At 40.6% G+C, this 18,284-nt stretch overlaps 1 protein-coding gene across 8 annotated transcripts in view; it reads right to left on the reverse strand.

Annotated features, from left to right (window-relative positions):
- NFYC (nuclear transcription factor Y subunit gamma) overlaps positions 1-18,284 on the reverse strand; it is a 65,225-nt gene that overhangs the window by 14,432 nt on the left and 32,509 nt on the right. For all 8 annotated transcript variants that reach the window (XM_046660983.1, XM_046660987.1, XM_046660986.1 and 5 more), the window contains exons 2-5: positions 14,869-14,981; positions 6,834-6,905; positions 5,341-5,454; positions 2,071-2,166 (exon numbers count right to left, since the gene is read on the reverse strand). In XM_046660983.1, the coding sequence (XP_046516939.1) occupies positions 2,071-2,166; positions 5,341-5,454; positions 6,834-6,905; positions 14,869-14,973 (387 nt within the window). In that variant the 5' untranslated portion in view covers positions 14,974-14,981. The remainder of the gene's footprint in view (positions 1-2,070; positions 2,167-5,340; positions 5,455-6,833; positions 6,906-14,868; positions 14,982-18,284) is intronic.

Genomic DNA, 18,284 nt, shown 5'->3' on the forward strand with positions numbered 1-18,284 from the left:
AATGGGGCAGTTGCCCAGCTTTAGCAGTGGCCTGCCCAACCAGAGGGCTTGCTCTTGGAATCTTTTCAGAAATGGAGACTGACAAATAATGCCAGAGAATGAGCAGCATTACACCCTAGGGCCATCACTACAGTGTTGTGCAGCAGCCCCAGACTAGAAAACAGTATATTCGCTTTAGTAGCAAGAGTGAACTGCTGCCTCCTTCAGAAACGGTGAGTTTTGGAGAGTAGGCGCTTTTAAAGGACTAAGGAGGTGCCAGCCAATTTGGAGCTTGGGAAAACTTCGTGTCTACAGAGGATTAAAAGTGCTATCTTAGAATTTCAGACCAGCTTTCAGCAATCTCAACCTTTCAAAGGCCAGGCAGCAGCTGTCCCGAATAGGATGCCAATCAATGACTTAAACACCTACAAAGAAGCGAATCCAGGCAGCAAGGAGCTGTTTCAGCTAGACACACTTTAAAGGGAGATGGATCACAGCATCTTGAGTCAGGCTCGGATGGAACAAGGAGCTCTCTGACACCCTGAGAGAGCCAAGCACTGAGGACTCTGGAGGAAGGGACAGGACACAACCCTTCCCTCCAGCCAGTTGGTTCAGCAGGCAGCCCACAGAGAACAAGCAGGAGTTAGCACAATGAGCGTGAGCAAGACCTGACTTTGTCACAGAACCTACCACCTTGTTTTTAAAGGGGGCCTCTGAAACAAATTTCAACAAGGAGAGCAGGTGTATGGTATCACTTGTTTTGGAAGGAAGAGAAGTGGTCTGAGTTCTCGTCGTACGGACTTCTCAGAGAGGAGGGAAGCACCCCAAGAGGAGGAATTGAGCCCATGGGCACAAACCTGCAATGTCTCAAGGGTGATGCACAGCCGGGGACGACCGTGGCAGCCTGCCGCTGTAAACATCCGACTGAAAGCTCCTCTGAACACCTTACAGCTTCCAGTCAAGGATGTTTACAGTAGCAAAGACTGCCCAGAAAGAACGGAGACGCGGTGAGGCACCCTGCTCTACTACGGAGGCGACAGAGGGCTTGCTAATCCAAAGGCCTCCAGGCAGGGTCAGGATTACAAATGTCCTTTAGGATGCCCACTTCTCCTACACTTTCTGACTGGTTATTAACATGAGACAGCATGGGAGAACGGTTGTCACTGTATCACTCTGTTTCTAAGGTAATATACTCTGAAACAACTCATTAAAAATACTTAAAATTTTATTAACAAAACAAGCAGAGAACAAGGCACAAGCTTTGCTCTTGCCAGACTCTGCCACTATTCCCCAAGTGTCTCTACTACACTAATGAGCCATGCAATCTGCATGCCTAAAACAATGAGCTATATACAGGATAAAGGTCTATTACAATCGCAATTAAGAGCTTTATGCACCCAAGGTGCTGAAAAACAATCGATGTGACCTTTGGAGAGGAGCAGGCAGAAGAAAGAGAAAGGCAGACATTCACATACTTTCTCATGATTGCTTAGAAAGCGGTTTAAGTGGTGGTTCTCAAATTTGGTTGCACGTTAAAAGCATCTGGAGAGCTTTAAAAAGTACTGATGCCTGGGCCTCCCCCTCAGATTCTGATTCAGCTGGAGAGGGGTGGAGCCTGGGCACTGGTCTTTTTTTAAACCCTAACAGGTGATTCTAATGTGTAGCCAGAGCACTACATAGAGAACCTCAATCCAGAGAAAGAGAAAATCAAAGTCCACTCAGTCCAAACACCACTGTGCACAGAGAGAAGCTGTTTCTGAAAAATCTAAAATCTGTAACTCACTGGGAATATTCTCCCAGCCCAGATTAAGAACTCTAATAAGACTTTCTAGGATACCCTGAAATGAACTTTACTGTTTGTACTAAATTCTTTAATTTTCATTTAGTTCCTTTTCACTGAAATACCTCAGAGGCACTGAGTTAAAAGTATCCATAAATGAGTAACAGAAGGAGATGTCAAGGATGGATCTGGTCTAGAGAAAGAGAAGCAAACGGAGTAGCAAATGACTTGTGCTGAGAAAGGAGCGTATTTGACACCAGTGTGCACGGTGCTCTTCAGTCAGCAGCAGCAGCAACGCCTTCTCAGCTCACCTGACGCTTTGGAGGTTTCAGTTCATCTCTTGGAACAATATCGATGAGAAAGTCAAACTGATCAAATTTTGTAATTGCCATGGCGATATCATTCCTCTGTAACAAAGAAAAGCATATAAAATTAGCCTGGGGAGAAACAAGTTCACCTGGCTTTATACCCTCCAAGTTACAAGCAAACTAAGATGAAGACTCCTAAGCCTAACTGAATACCCATGGTCAAGTCTGTAACTGAAATAAGCACAGCCAAACTCTCACAAACTTTAAATGATCAGACCTGACAGACATAGACAAAAAAGAGACACATTTGTAGAGCTCAAGCTCTGCAAACTGGATATTTGAGCCTCCAACTACTACTACCTCTGCCGGATCCTGTCCCAAGCTCCTATGATTGTTACATCATCTTTCCCCAGCTCAATGTGTACAAGTCTAGCAACCTTAACTGGCAGGTTTCTGGTCAGCCTGTGGTGAGCAAGCTTAGGCTATCCTTCAATTTTATAAGCTTTTTACGGCCCTAAATAATATTTTGCCTCTTTGGCTCACAAGTAGTTATAATGTTTTGAATTGCTTAGCTGAAATCCTAACAATAACTTTTTGCAATATTTTCTAGTCACTGGATTTACATATGGCAGTTCCCACATGCTATGATTTTTATTTTGGAATTCAAAATCACAATATTAAATCCCTGGTTTAAATCTTGCTTAATGTGATATGCATATTGGAAGTCTGAAGTTACTAGAATAGCCAGGAGTTGGTAGAGAACATAGGAGTCAGGTGACTAATGATACTGAAACCCAGACCTGCTCCGATGGGGTTCTTTCTAAGAGTGACACTCTCTTTCTTTAAATAATAAAACTAAGAGATTTTTAAGTTAAAAACCAACACACTAAGTATACTCAAGATTTGTGTACCTCACTGTATGAAAATTTTTAAGCAAAAGAAAAACCAGGAAAAACTAGTGAACTGTATCTAGCGAAGGATATGCATGTTGAAGTGTTTAGGGGAAAATAAACTTTGAAATGCATTTAAAAATAGAGGACTTGATGGACAGAGGGATAGACAGATATGAGGATAAAACGAGTAAAATGTTAACGGTAAGATCTGGATGCTGAGTATACAGGTTTTCACAGTAAACTTTGCTTATGTTTGAATTTTTTCACAATAAAATGTTAGGGGGAAAAGTCAACATGCTAACAGAAATCCTTAGCAACCTCTATATATCACATCTTAAGAGAGGGTGACTCATCAGACAAAATAGAAGGGGATGGAAATTTTCTGTTTTTTCCTTCCCTTGTCTCTGTGATGGCCCCAAGCCACTGAAATGCAAAACTCCAATCCACCCTTCTTGCCAGGGACCAGCTTGATAATAAACCCTCCCAACCGGAGCAGGGCGCATCTTCAGGCTGCCAGGTCACTAAGATTAGTACACCATAGTATCACATTCTTGGTGATGTCACTTACTCAAGCTATCTAAATAGCTCATCTATGGACAGAATGAGGGGGAAAAAAGAAAAAGAAATATCATTACCTCCAAACATACACCAAAGCGTTCTACAGGGTTTTGTTAACATAGATAAATTGGTCTTAACATTTTTGTTTTGCCTTTTTTAATGCTAATATTTTACTGAATTATTATTCATATTCAGTAAAATACAGAAATCTTAAGTACACAGCTTGATGAATTTTAATAAATATATGCACCCAGGTAGCTATCATCCAGATAAGAATATAAAGTTTCCCTCTATCCCTTTCCAGTCAATGACCCTCTCCCCCAATCTGAGGAAACTACAACTCTGATCTCTGTCATCATAGAGGGAGATGGTGTATGGTATCATGTGCTATGTAATTTTTTTCTCTAGTTTCTTTTGCTTAACATATTATTGAGATTCATCTACATTGTTATATGGATCCATAGTTTGTTTCTTTTTATTGTCAAGCAGTAACCTGTTTACGGAATACATCAATTTGTTTACATATACATTTTGATGGATACTTGAGTTGTTCCCAGTTTTTGACTATTATAAATAAGGCTGTTATGAACATTCTTCTACAAGAATGTCTACACTTTGGGGGTACACCCAGGAGTAGAATGGCTGGGTCATAGAGTTGGGATATGTTTAACTTTACTAGAAAGTGCCAAATAGTTCTCCAAAGTGCTTAATGTCTACCACTTTACATTCTGATCAGCAATACAGTATATGAGTTTCAGTTACTCCACTTCCTCGCCAACACTTGGTATTGTCAGTCTTTTTTATTCTAGCCATTCTAGTGGGTGTCAACCAGTATCTCACTGTGGTTTTAATTTGTGTTTCCCAGATGACAAGTGATGTTGCACACCTTTTCATATGCTTATTGGTCATTTGGATATCTTCATTTTTGAAGGGCCCTTTCAAGTGTTCTGCCCATTTTATGGTTTAATCTGAATTGATTGTGAAGGTAGCTTTAATCAGATCTCTCTAGATCCATAGACTTCCTTCAAAGCAGCATTCAGTGTCTAGCTGCAATAGAACGTAGGATTCCCAAGAGTGGAGATTTTTGTCTGTTTTGTGTATTAATCCCCAGAGCCTAGAACAGTGCCTTGGCACATTGTTAAACGTTCAATAAATATTTGTAGAATAAATGAATAAATGTATGCAAGGAAACAACAGAAGAAAATACAATTTACTTTCTTGGCTTTGTTGTTAAAATACTGTCACTGTCTTATATCTGTCATACTCTTCCTCTTATGTCTGGGAAATCTTTCCTCCGAGAACTAGGGCCTGGCTATTGAGGGCAGGGCCTCTAGAACCAATGACCAAGGGGTCTTCATACAATACAAATGTTGATTTGCTGGATGAAAATAAAAAGAAAACAAAAAAGGAGGAAAAGATTCCCAGAAAAGCAAACAAGAAACAAAAAGCTAACGAGGTTAGTGAGACTGATTCTTCCTGGGATTGTCCTTTCCTGGAGTTTTTCAAGGCTTCCAACCAGATACTATTTACATTTAGAAATATAAAGACTTCAGACTGTGTTTATAGTGAGAGCTCACCAAGTGAAGAGTTCAGTCACTGAGCTGTTAAAATCATGAGAGAGTCGGAAATTAAGATTCTTGGTGGGGAAATACTATCATGGCTATAAAGTATGCCTGCTTCCCAACAGTAGAGGAAGATGTCAGTTACACCTATCGCTTGACGGAGCCCTAAAGAAGAACAATCTTTGGTCCAAAGCCATGCAAGAGAAGCAGACAAAGGCAGCTGCTTGCCCAGTTTTCCCGATGTAAGTTAACAACATTACCTGTAGAGTCCGGCGCTTGTTATCCTCAGTGTGGATCCAGGCTCGAAGAGTCAACTCTGTGATAAAAATCTGGGCTGCCTTGGCAAAGAGCACAGGGGCTTCTGCACTGATCATCTGCAACAGATGTAGGCCCTCCTTGTCAATCACCAGCAAGTCACTCAAACCAGTCACTCTGTCGCTTACCTCATGTCCTGCCACTGGACTATGGGGCAAGGGTTGGAAAATGAGAAGGTGGCAGCCTCAAGAGATTCCAAGTAAAATAAATCCACAAGTAGGGACAGAGCACGTAGAAGAAGGGAAGAGGGAGGAAGAATATTTACTTATCTAGCACCTACCATGCACTTTCTTACTCTCAGAATAGCCTTTCAGGGAAACCAGGGTTTAGGAGAGGTGAAGTGACTGCCCACGGCCATGGAGCCAGAAAGTGTAGGGTTTAGGTTCTAATCCAAGGAGAGACAATGTGGGGAAAGATAATGAGTTTGAGAACCAATAGATTTAGGTAAAATCTCAGGCCTCCCATCCTTTTGGGCTTTATTTTTCACATACTGAAAAAGAGGATAAGCTTCCAATGTTGTTGTGGGAGTCAATGAGGTAATACATGTAAAAGTACCCAGCACAGAGCCTGGCACATAGCAAGTGGTCCAGGAATGTAAGCTGCCTCACCATGCCTCACTTAAGCTCTTGGTCAAGCAAGCCTCTGAACGCTTGGTGAGGTGGAAAGAGCCACGGGAAGAGCTCTGGAGTTAACGAAAAAGGAGATGAGAACTGGCATCTTGGTTCTCCTACTCCGAGTGAGTCACTTTTAACCTCTTTGTGCCTATTTCCATATCTATAAAATGAAACTAATAATTCTTATCCTATCCAATCTAACAGGGTTACTTACGATGAGAAGGAAGTGAACTAATGAAAGGGAAAATAGCTGTGAACTGTTAGCTTTCTACACAAATATAAGAGATTATTAATTTTGAGTGGTAAGGAGAGAGAGTTGCTCTTTTCCTGAGAGAGCTATAATAGGAAGGGACTCCAAGGAATGCAGAAATGGCCACCCCTAAGTAAACCCTCTCATAAGAATAATTTGTGTAAAACAACTCACAGATTGAAAACTCAGAACAGGTGCAATATCATTATCAAACAATTCTTGGAGCTCAGATCAACAAACTAGAGAGTGCAATAAGATGCTAGGAAGATGGTACTTCCTGTTGATTTGATGATACATGTTTATACTACACAGTGAAAAGAACTGGGTGATTCAAAAAGCAAACATTCAGAATCTTTTCAACATCTAGAAAACAGGATGTCTCTAATTTTCAGAGAAGCATCATTAAAACTGTTCAATTTCAGCTCACTTAATTTTAGCTAGGAACCAAATGCAAAAGCAAGAGACAATAATATTTTCATTTCTATTTAATTAAACTTTGAGCTCTAGAGAAATGAGCAATAACCCATCCATTGTTTTAGCTTCAAAATGAATAATAAAAATGAATTGAATTCACCTTCACATCTTCATCCAGTTTCATAATCTTCTTAATACGTGCCAGTGGGAGTTCTTGTACTCGGAAATCTTTCTGAAACGAGTAATGAGAAGTGTATAAATGGCAGGGACAATCAACAGAGCATGACAGGCAGTATGAAACACTCTGATTGGCTTAGTCCTTCCTTTCAGAAAATATGGCAGGAAAGGAGATACTTATGAAATGAAGAAAATACAAGCTCCAGAACAAAATTCTTCTTAACCAATGCAGAGCATCAAACAATTAAAGGGCTTCAGGATAAACTTATGATGGCTTCTAACAGTGCCCTCAGGAAAAGTAGCCCCGAACAGTATCAGATTCTTTGCTAGCACAATATAGAGATGCATTGTGAGTGTCTTTTTCCCCCCCGAGAAAGTTTACCAGTCTGCAATATGCAGATTAAAATGAGATTTCTGCCTCAGGGGCATTCCTCTAAGTTGCCAGTTCTTTCTTCTATTCAGGCACAAGGGCAAGTGAGCAGCACCGGACCACAGTGACCCACAGTTCTCTTCAGCCAGCGTGCTATGGCTATTTCTGACCTTTGCACTAACCTGACACCAGAAATTGGGGAGGAGCTCCTTTTCCATCACAGCAGCAAAGGCCTTGTCTCCAAAATATGCTTGGGAGTGGAGGTAGACGAATATGGAAAAAAGCGTGAGGGTGAACGTATCAGCTGCCTTTAGAAACAGCCCGTGCACTTTTTTCCTAACAAGACTGGGCTGGAGGAAACGACATATCTTTACTGTGGATGGGATTTAGGAAAGGTCTTTTTGACCAACACTATTCAATTATTTCCAATTTAAGCTCTTTTCTGTTTTATTCTGATACAACTGGTATTTAAACACATGCCCAGTGATGGATGCAATTCTAGGAATAAAAATCAATTTTGGGTTTCAGAGCCGCAATGAAGAGAAAGGTGCAAAAGCAGAGATTAGATAAAGTCAGCAAAATTCCTACTGGGACTAGGTCTCAAATGATTGATTCTATACGTGGTCTGAAAAGTGACTCACCAAACCCAATATGCTCACCTAGGAATTTGTATCATCACATTCTGAAAGGAGCAGCATTTATTTGAGATTTGGTATAATTAACATACATAAGTGAACTTTCTTTTCCAAAATCAACAGAAAACCTCAATTCTATGTCAAAAAAGGCAGCGGGGCATTTTGGAAAAACATCACCAGCCTTCCCAGAATCCATTTTATGACTACAGAAGGAAGAGCAACTATTAGGAGAAAATGTACACCAAGACATCTAATTTCTCCACTCACACCCAACAAGCTACTTGGCTACCACTCACCTCTACAAACTTCCAAACACCAACTTTTCATCTTTCCTTTTCCAAATTAGGTGTCAACATTTTCCATGAAGCCACTACTAAAACGCTGGAGTGGCAGAGGCTTACAAGTCCAGTTTATTAAAATTTCACCAAAAGGAGACGGCAGGACACATTCTTTCTATTCTCATTTTTTCTCCTCCTTTTTCATTTATTCACTCATGCAACTCAACTAACAGCAAATGTATGACACCTACTGCTATGTGAAGGATGCAAATCTATTCTTACCTTTGAACAGCTTATAGTTTAAGTGTTAGAGACTGTCACGTACAAACATTATAATCCCCTATCTTGTACTAGAATGGGAGTGTAAAATCCCACAGGGACAAAGGAGGAAATAACCAGCTGGCAATGGGGGATTGGAGTGGGTGAGGGGAGTTAGCAAATGTTCCACAGAGGAGCTGACATCTGAATTATGTTGAAGGGATGCTACAAATCCGCTTGTTGGAAAAGTAAGAGAATGTTATTCAGACAGCGAGAATAGCATGCGCAGAAGCAGAGAGACACAAAAAACATGGCCTATTTAAGTTTTAGATGTATGACCTTAGTACAGAGTGGAGCAGCAGGAAAGGGAATGCTGGACTGAGACCAGACTCTACAGAGATTAAAAAAAAAGCACTTGACTGCAGAAATCAATCACTGGTCTTCCTTCTTAAGTGGCGTATCACACAAATGACAATGCTAAACAGAAATGCCCAACAGAATGCAAGGGATGATAATGCCTTTGGAAGGCCTCCCAGGATGATACACACAGCACAAGATTCTGACCACAAGATTTAGCTCTCTTGCAAGTGTGCTCTCATTTGGCTTGATTATTTAATATAATTTCCACAAGACCGTTCCAAGATAACTAGAGCTCAAAACTGATAAAAAGACCTCCTTCCACAACTTGAAAGAGTAAAACATTAATTTTACAATTTCTATGAGACTATTCTTTGTGTGTGTGTGTGTTTCTTTATTGAGTTGATAGGTTACAATCTTGTGAAATTTCCGTTGTACATTACTGTCTGTCAGTCGTGTTGTCAGTCGTGCTGATAAACTAACTGGAGAGGGGAGCCCCTTCACTGTCAGTAGGTTGAGGTCTACTAAATTGGCTTTCAATTCAATGTTCCCCTTGTCATTGGCAAACATGCAACTGATGTGAATAACATTTCACTTCTGATGCTGATCCAAGTGAAGGGACAACTGACACATACTTTTTCTTTCTACTCCTGGGAGTGAAAGGTGGAACCAGAGCAGATTCTCTCTCAGAACATTCCCATGCTCCTGACCACAACCAAAGAACAACACTGAAAATGCTGCCATCTGAAACTGCCAAATTTCAAGAAGTCTGAATTCACTCAATGAGAGTTTGGAGCCAAAGAAAAGTCAATGGGTCTCAGCTACACTAAAGAACATCTAGAGTTTCAAATAATGATGAGAAATCTTTTCCAGGCCTAACCAGTCAGGCACTCTAGCAAAGTCAAGATCCTAATCTTCTCTGAAGTAGGTGATTCTGAACCTTGGCTGCATGTTAGAATCATCTGGAGAGATTCTGAAAAACAAGATGCATGGGCTCTACCCTGAACTAACTGAATCAGGAACTCTAGAGGGTGGAGTCCTGGCATGGTGTTTTCTGAAAAGTCCCCTGGTGACTATGATCCACAATGAGGGTTAAAGGACCACTGCTTTAAAGCCTTGCTACTCAAAGTGAGGACCTTAGACCAGTAATGGCATCACCTGGGAATGCAGAAGAAATGCATAATCTCAGGCTCCACTCTAAATCTCCTAAATCAAGATCTGTATTTTTAACAGGATCCTCATGTGGTTCATAGAGACAGTTTGAGAAGCACTGCTCTACAGGAAGGGTTCAAACAGCCCAACAACCGTCGCTTCCAAATTCTTATTTATCCATTTAAGGTTATCTGATTTGATTGTAATATCAGAAACGTCATTATCCAATCCGGAGGGACTGAAGAATGAAAAGATGTAACTGGCAATTAAAGGAAGTGACCAAGGCATTAAATTACAGCTAACTGAAGGCTGAATGGGACGTAGGGAATAAATTAGGGGAGGATTACATTTTTCTTTTCAAGATTCAGCATTGTTGCCTCCCCACGAGCTCCCCAAAAAGACACAGTCAGCTTTTTCTTCCTCACTTTCAAAGAGATCTCGAGGTGTAAAATTCAATGCCAAGAAATCTGTTAACCATTGTTCCCAGAGCTCTGCTGAGCAGGAATACGATATTTTACATGATCATCCTTGTGTACAATCACTTTGGTGTGATTTTTAACCAAATTCAATCTCAGCTGAACACCACCTGGATTTATGCACAATCAGAGCTTTTAAGAGTGAGAAGGGGGCCGGCCTCGTGGCCAAGTGGTTAAGTTCAGCGCTCTGCTGCGGCAGCCCAGCGTTTCGCCGGTTCGGCTCCTGGGTGTGGACATGGCACCGCTCATCAGGCCATGCTGAGGCGGCGTCCCACATGCCACAACTAGAAGGACCCACAACTAAAATATACAACTATGTACCAGAGGGCTTGGGGGAGAAAAAGGAAAAAATAAAATCTTTAAAAAAAAAATAAAAGGGGCTAGCCTGGTGGCACAGCGGTTAAGTTTGCACGTTCCGCTTCGGCGGCCCGGAGTTTGTTGGTTCGGATCTTGGGTATGGACATGACACCGCTTGGCAAGCCATGCTGTGGTAAGCGTCCCACGTATAAAGTAGAGGAAGATGGGCATGGATGTTAGCTCATGGCCAGTCTTCCTCAGCAAAAACAGGAGGATCGGCAGTAGATGTTAGCTCAGGGCTAATCAGCCTCAGAAAAAAAAAAAAAAAAAAAAAAGAGCAAGGAAAGCATGAAACCATGATGGCCAAGCTGAGATGAAAGATAAATTGCTTTTGCAGAACTCAGACCAAAATGACGGGGACCAATGTTTTCAATACATCATGAAATATATCATCTAGCAAACTTCAATAACTTGTTTATGGGATAATCTTTGTCCCAGTCTTAGCGAGACCGCAACATCTTATGAATATTCTCCTAAGTTTTATTTACGTTTGGACAGTTTGAACATGTAGAATTGTAAAAGTCTGTTAGACATTTTGAGATGTCAACCTAAGAGACTCTGACATCTGAGGAAGGCTGGTTCTAAGTGCTGCTGAGTTCTGGAAAGCACAGATTAAATGCTAAAATATCTGGTCACGTAACACAGGCAGACGTGCAGTCAGAGAAGCAGCTGCCTGCACGTGCCACAGGCAGTCTTACAAAGACAAAGATCACCCTGACTTTACTGGATGGCATTCTCACCCCAACTTGGCACTGATGCTACTTCACATTAAATCTGAAGTGGAGTCGTCTAATTCATTTAAACATTTATTGTGCACCTATCATATGCCAAACACTGTCCTAAGCATCCATCTGATGTAAGAGATACCATAGTAGCAGTTGAGGAGTCTTTTTTAAGGGTACATGGGAGGAAAACTTTAGTTAGCCATCAACAGAAGAATGATTAAAGACAACTTTCTTCCTTGCTCGTCTTTCTCTTCATTCACAAAACCTGAACTAAAACTGAATCCCTCAAAGTAATCTACGTTTAACTTCTGATGGACTAGCTGTCTAGGTACTAAACGTTGGTCAACACCACAATCTGGCTTTGTTGGTAATCAAACTTAAATTAAACCCGGTAGGATAAAAATCAAAGCCCACACCCATGTTCACTGCAGCATTATTCACTACAGCCAAGAAATGGAAGCAACCCAAATCGCCACTAACAGATGAATGGATAAACACATGATAAATACACATATACATGGAATATTACTCTGCCTTTAAAAAGGAAGGAAATTCTGTCACATGCTACAACATGGATGAACCTCAAAGATATTATGCTAAGTGAAATAAGCCAGTCACAAAAAGACAAACACAGTATGATTCCACTTATATGAGGTACTTGGAGTAGTCAAATTCATAGAAACAGAAAGTAGAATGTTGGTTACCAGGGCCTGGGGAGACAGGGAAAAGGGGAGTTATTGTTTAATGGGGATGCAAAATGAAAATGAAAAAGCCCTGCAGATCTGTTTCACAACAATGTGAATATACTTAACACTACTGAACTGTTCATTTTTAAATGGTTAAGACGGTAAATTTCATTTTTTTTTTACCATAATTTTTTTAAAAAAAACAAAACTCAACAGAACACAGAAAAGTTAAGTGCAGGGGCCGCTCCGTGGCCAAGTGGTTAAGTTCGTGCACTCCGCTGCGGCGGCCCAGGGTTCGGATCCTGGGCGTGGACATGGCACCGCTCGTCAGGCCACGTTGAGGCGGCGTCCCACATTCCACAACTAGAAGGACCTGCAACTAAGATACACAACTATGTACAGGGGGGATTTGGGGAGATAAAGCAGGAAAAAAAAAAAAAAGGTAGATTGGCAACAGTTGTTAGCCCAGGTGCCAATCTTTAAAAAAAAAAAAAAGAAAGAAAGAAAGAAAAGTTAAGTGTTGAGCTTGAACACCCAGAGTTTATCCCGCCACTTGCTGATCCTGGATTTCTGTTTCTGCACTCAAGCTGGAGCACACACTTGCTGTACTGGCCTAGTTCCACCACACCCCAGGACGGCACTAGCTGTATACCAGGCTGACTCCAGCACTAAAACCTGAGAAGCTTAACCATGAGATTATCCCTGCAAAATATAAACAAAAATACTCCACTCTGACTTTGTAATTTTATTTTTTCCTCCTTTCTCTTTTATATCTGAGACAGTATAGAACTACCACCATTAGACTGCAGAAGAGAAACAATGACTTTTCAGTGGAAATCTACCTGTGAACACAGGCTACTCTGAGAAAGGCCAAATTAAGTTAAACTGCTGAAAATCCCCCATATAAACAAACATGACATCCCACAGGTACATCTAGAATATGATTTAGTTTTTTCACCCCTGAAGTCAGTGGGCATGTATCACAATGAGAAGTTATTTTGTTCAATTTATTCATTCATTACTTGTTTACAGTCTGTCTCTGCCACCTGTGAGTACAATGATCTGGTCTGTCTAGTTCACTACTAGATCCACAGGACCCAGCACAGCCACAGGAGGTGCATAATAAGTATTTGCTGAGTGGAAGAATAAAGTGACCTTGTACGTCAGAGGTTAAAGGCCACACTAATTAACTCTAAGAAATTGCAACTTTAGTTCTACATTAAGAAGGAATCCAGCGCCTGCTCTGCCAGGATGCTAATACCTTGAGGGCAGGAATGACACATCTAACACAAAGAGTTCCTTCAATATTTGCTGAAATGACACCAAATGGAACATTCCTCATTAAGGACATGACACTATGCTCTGAAAATATTCCAGTTCTAACCCGTCTCACTTCCTGCTACCACTGTTACACCACTTTACTCCTATCCCACCCACACTACCCACATATTAACCTCTAGCCCACTCTGAACTTCTTGCTGTTTCTCTAAACATAAGGCCATCCCCTCTGGGCTTCCATGATTTACAAATGCCCTTCTCTTTGCCTAAGAGATATTCTCCTATCTTTTCCATCTAGTGAATGCTTACTCATATTTCAAGACTCAACAGAAATGTCTCCTTAAAACTTCCTTAAGTCAACCAGTGAGACATAAGCACTATGTCCTCTGTGCTCCCACAGCACTTGGACTTTTACTGCTTCAGACTCAGCACTGTGCCTGACTCAGTCAACACTTAATACTTATTGACTAAATGACTCTGATTGTAATTACTAGACTGTAAACTCCTCAAGGGCAAGGGTTATATTTGATTCTTCTAAGTCAGTGGTTGTCAACAGGGGATGATTTTAGCCTCCAGGAGACATTTGCCAATGCCTGGAGACATTTTTGGTTGTCACCACTAGAGGAGGAGTACTACTGGCATCTAGTCAGTAGAGGCCAGGGATGCTGCCGAACATCCTACAGTGCACAGGACAGCCCCTCACAACAAAGAATTACCTGGTCCAAAATGTCAATAATGCTGCAGTGGAGAAACCCTAATTTAAGCGTATCTTCTAACACCTGAAAAGAGTACCTGCTTACAACAGATCTGTTGTTGAATAAATTGCCCAGTAGTTTTCATCAGGCTCTAGAAATTTGGCAGAGCCGTTAAAGCAGGCCTGAGAAATGAGCCACAGCTACTGAAGGAAAGTGAGAGCTCTGCTTTTCTGTATCCTCTAAAAGATATGCCTCACGTCAAACTACCTCCAAGTCAAAGCATCCACAACACACTCATACACCTAAGGAAAGCCACTACGATACAAGATCATCCTTGTAGTTACCTCACCTAAGGTAAATTATATTTTCATTTTCCCACCCACAGGTCAGGAATGAACTACACCTTTGTAAATGTGCTTGAGATTAAAAATGTTTTAGTCTGGGGCCGACCCAGTGGCGCAGCGGTTAAGTGCACATGTTCTGCTTTGGCAGCCCGGGGTTCGCTGGTTCGGATCCGGGTGTGGACATGGCACTGCTTGGCAAGCGATGCTGTGGTAGGCGTCGCACATATAAAGTAGAGGAAGACGGGCATGGATGTTAGCTCACGGCCAGGCTTCCTCAGCGAAAAGAGGAGGACTGGCAGCAGATGTTAGCTCAGGGCTAATCTTCCTCAAAAAAAAGTTTCAGCTAAGTTTTGGTCATTCATCTCATGGCTCTTTACACTCTTTAAAAGCTTCTCATTCTTTCTTACCACTGTTAAATTCCGGATTTCTTCCATGACTCGAGGCCAGAAGGACTGTAGGCTCTGCTGGGCATCACTGCTGCTAGTACCACCAAATCCTCCTTCTGTGGACATTCTGACAACTGAAAACACACGCACGAGAAAATCAGAAATAATAAAGTCAGACTTTCTGTCCAGGTTATTTATATCTTTCCTTGTGGATATTTTCACTAATTCATTAAATTTTTCAGTCCGAGAAGGTATAGAATTGTGCTGAAGAGGTTTTTAACACCGACTTAAATCTTACCAAAAACACCTGGAGGAAAGTTTTCCCTTCTATCCAGCTTATACCAGAGGGATTATCAAGGAGCTCCAACTAGAAAATCTAAAATTGCTAGAAAACCAAACTGAAATCCTAATGTGAATCAAGAGGTTTTAATGTCTTATCTTGGGGGGTAGGGGAGGAAGGAAGCACTTGGGGTTGCCCTAGTCTGGTCCATAATTTTCAATGCCACCGAAATCAAAAATGCCAATGCCATTCCCTTCAATGTTTGTTCAAGTTCAACGTGGCTTCTCACACTCCATGCCATGGCCTGCAGCAGATATATTAAGCATCCCCAGTGATTAATACTATACAGAAATGTAAACCCAAGGTCTTGAAAAATAAGAGCCAAATTTATTCTTTTGTTTTAGGCACCGTGGCCCCATTTATTTGGGACTGGTGATGATTATTATTCCTTCTCATCTCAAGCTAATCTGCCTCAAAAGAGACAAAAGCACTAAGGCCTAGGCCAATAATTGAGTGGGTGGCACAAAGTCTCTGAACTGAAACTACTTCCCAGCTCATTCCTTACCTGAACCTTGCTGTTAGGCACAAAGCCAAACAAAGTATGCCATCAAGTGGAAGCTTTAAAGATGGTTGAAAAACAATAAGGAATTACATTTAGGATAGAGAGAAGAGGGTCAGAACCCGCATTTGGTCAACTGCTTTGTGAGGGGGGAGGTAAGATGAATAAGGATCTCCACTTCAACTGTAGATAATATTATAATGTCTTAAAAGATTTACATGGGCAAAGTGGAAAACTCCAGATGCTTAAATGCTTATCTGGCAAATACTTAAATGCAAGAAACAGTTAAATTAAACATAAAGAATGAGAAACTTAGTGAAGTCCTAAGAATTTCTATTCTGAGAAATTATAAGAAAAGGTTTCAATGGATGCTGGCGGAGAGCTATGTAAGTCATTAAGAACTAATTCTGAAGGGCTGAAAGAAAAGCACCAAAGCCAAGTGTCACACGCCCAAATGTGTTACTTTCCAGGCTCCATGCGGCTGCTGTGGGCAGAGCACCCCACCAGCAGAGTGGAATGACGCTTGATAAATCTAGGTTTAGACGGCGAGGATGTTTGATTCACTCTTAAATGTTTGCCTGGGATTGTCCGACAGGTCTCTGATTTTTTTTCTCTTTTTCTTTCTAAAGGAAATGATGAGAAGAAAGAAAGAGAAGGAAAACAAGAGTACAATCTTCAAAGCAGAGTTCACTCTGGTGTAATGACATTAGTGGGTGATGATGTAATGGGAAAAGGTTTTGAGCCAATTTCTGGTGCTGGAGGCCTACGAGCAGCTCTATACATCAAGAGGAACTCTAAGTACTAGGAAGCAATATGATCTCGGAGTTTCTGGAGGGAATTAAAGTGAAGAGTGTTGAATCTCAGTTGGAAATGACTGGATAAAATCTTGAGTCCTAAATAACCAAGATAGTGCCTCTCAACTCAGCTCCCATGACATTTTCACTTATTACCATTTACACATGGCCTATACATTATTCTCCTAGATGTAGTGAGAAAAAGAAACCAAAGTAATCTAAAGAAGTTTAATTATTTTTATTAATAGATTCTTATGAGGTACTCAAGACAATGAGAGTTAAATTTTTTAAAAAATCTTTCTAGAAATGAAAATAATTATCAAAAACTTTAAAAAGAATCTAACCTTTTATTGGATGGATCCACAGACAGGCCTGATCTTAGCAAAATCTGCCATACAAACTGCTACGGTCAAAGGAGGAAGATGCATAAGTGCCAGTGTGATATCTTCAGATACTTGCTAATAATGGGTAGGTTTAGTCTGTGAGATTCAAAAAGCTGGTAACAAGTTTTGGTCGTCCTTTGATCTCTTCCCACAAACATTAAAAGGCACATGATTTAAGAAGCACTTTTCAAACAGCCTGTGAACAGTCTGCTCTTAAATTTTGAATTGCCCCAACTAAGGATGTGCTGGCACAATCAGTTCCCAAACATCTGTGCTGTCAATAGATCATGAATGAATCTCTGGCTGGCTCAGACCCACACACTGTTGGAGTGGAGGTTGAGTACAAAACAGAAGTTAACAAATCTTTCTGGAACTGAAAAATGTATTAAAGGTTAAGTTTTTACTTGAGAGGCCCATATGAATTAGAAAATCACAAATGGATAACAGCAAAAAACACAAGTCAATAATAATGTCCTTTATATTTTACTGCATCATAGAAGTCTAGGACTAAAAAAGACATTAAAAGCCACCCAGGCCCACCTCTCTAAAAGATACAACTCTACTTCAACCTCTGCCCAACTGCCTCAACCCTACCCCAAGTGGTCATATTTAGGCTAAGTATGGAGCCTGCCTCTCCAGTTCTGGGACACTGGCTTACCGGTAAGGCATTCTTTCCCATCTTTGGATAGCTCTGATTGTTCTTCTTTATGTTAAGTTTAATGTACAAACAAAGGTCGCTTTGAGCTTTGGATTTGGAGTTACAGTTTTTATGATTTTTCCATCCAGAAAGCTTTTTACAATTTCCTGACTTCAAAAAACAAAGGTACTCTCCTCATCAGGGACAGAAGATCCTCTCATGAGGAAAAAGAGAAAAAGGTTTGGAGCACGTTTTGTAGCATCTTTGCACAGAGATGATTAGTAGCTAATTTTTTTAATATCTCTTGGAAGAAAATAGTTACTGTAAACTCCTAGAAAAGATGGCTATTTTTATTCAAAAATCTTCCCTTAAAGTAGATCCAGTCTCTATATGAAGTTTTAAAAATGAGACCAAATTGCAAGCAACAAATTTTATGTTCTCAATATTTTCTAAGGCACAAGATTAAAATAATAAAATCTAATCATAAACACAAACAAATTTTGCCCACCAAACACCCCAATATGATAAAAATATAAATTAACCTTAGTTAATCTTATCACTTCTTATTTTAATAATTAATACATTGATTGCAACAGATTTGATTTTGCTACAGAAGTGGCCTATTTATAACATCTACAGCCCATGGAAAATATGCCAGGTTCATCTTCCAGGGTGATGAGAGAAGGGACACATTTAAAAGTAAAAAAGAGATTTATAATTCCAGGATCCTTTTTATTCCATGTTAACTTGCTACCTCTACCGCAGGATGAAGCTATTTATAGAC

This window comes from Equus quagga, chromosome 5 (assembly GCF_021613505.1).
Source record: "Equus quagga isolate Etosha38 chromosome 5, UCLA_HA_Equagga_1.0, whole genome shotgun sequence".
Lineage (NCBI taxonomy): Eukaryota > Metazoa > Chordata > Mammalia > Perissodactyla > Equidae > Equus > Equus quagga.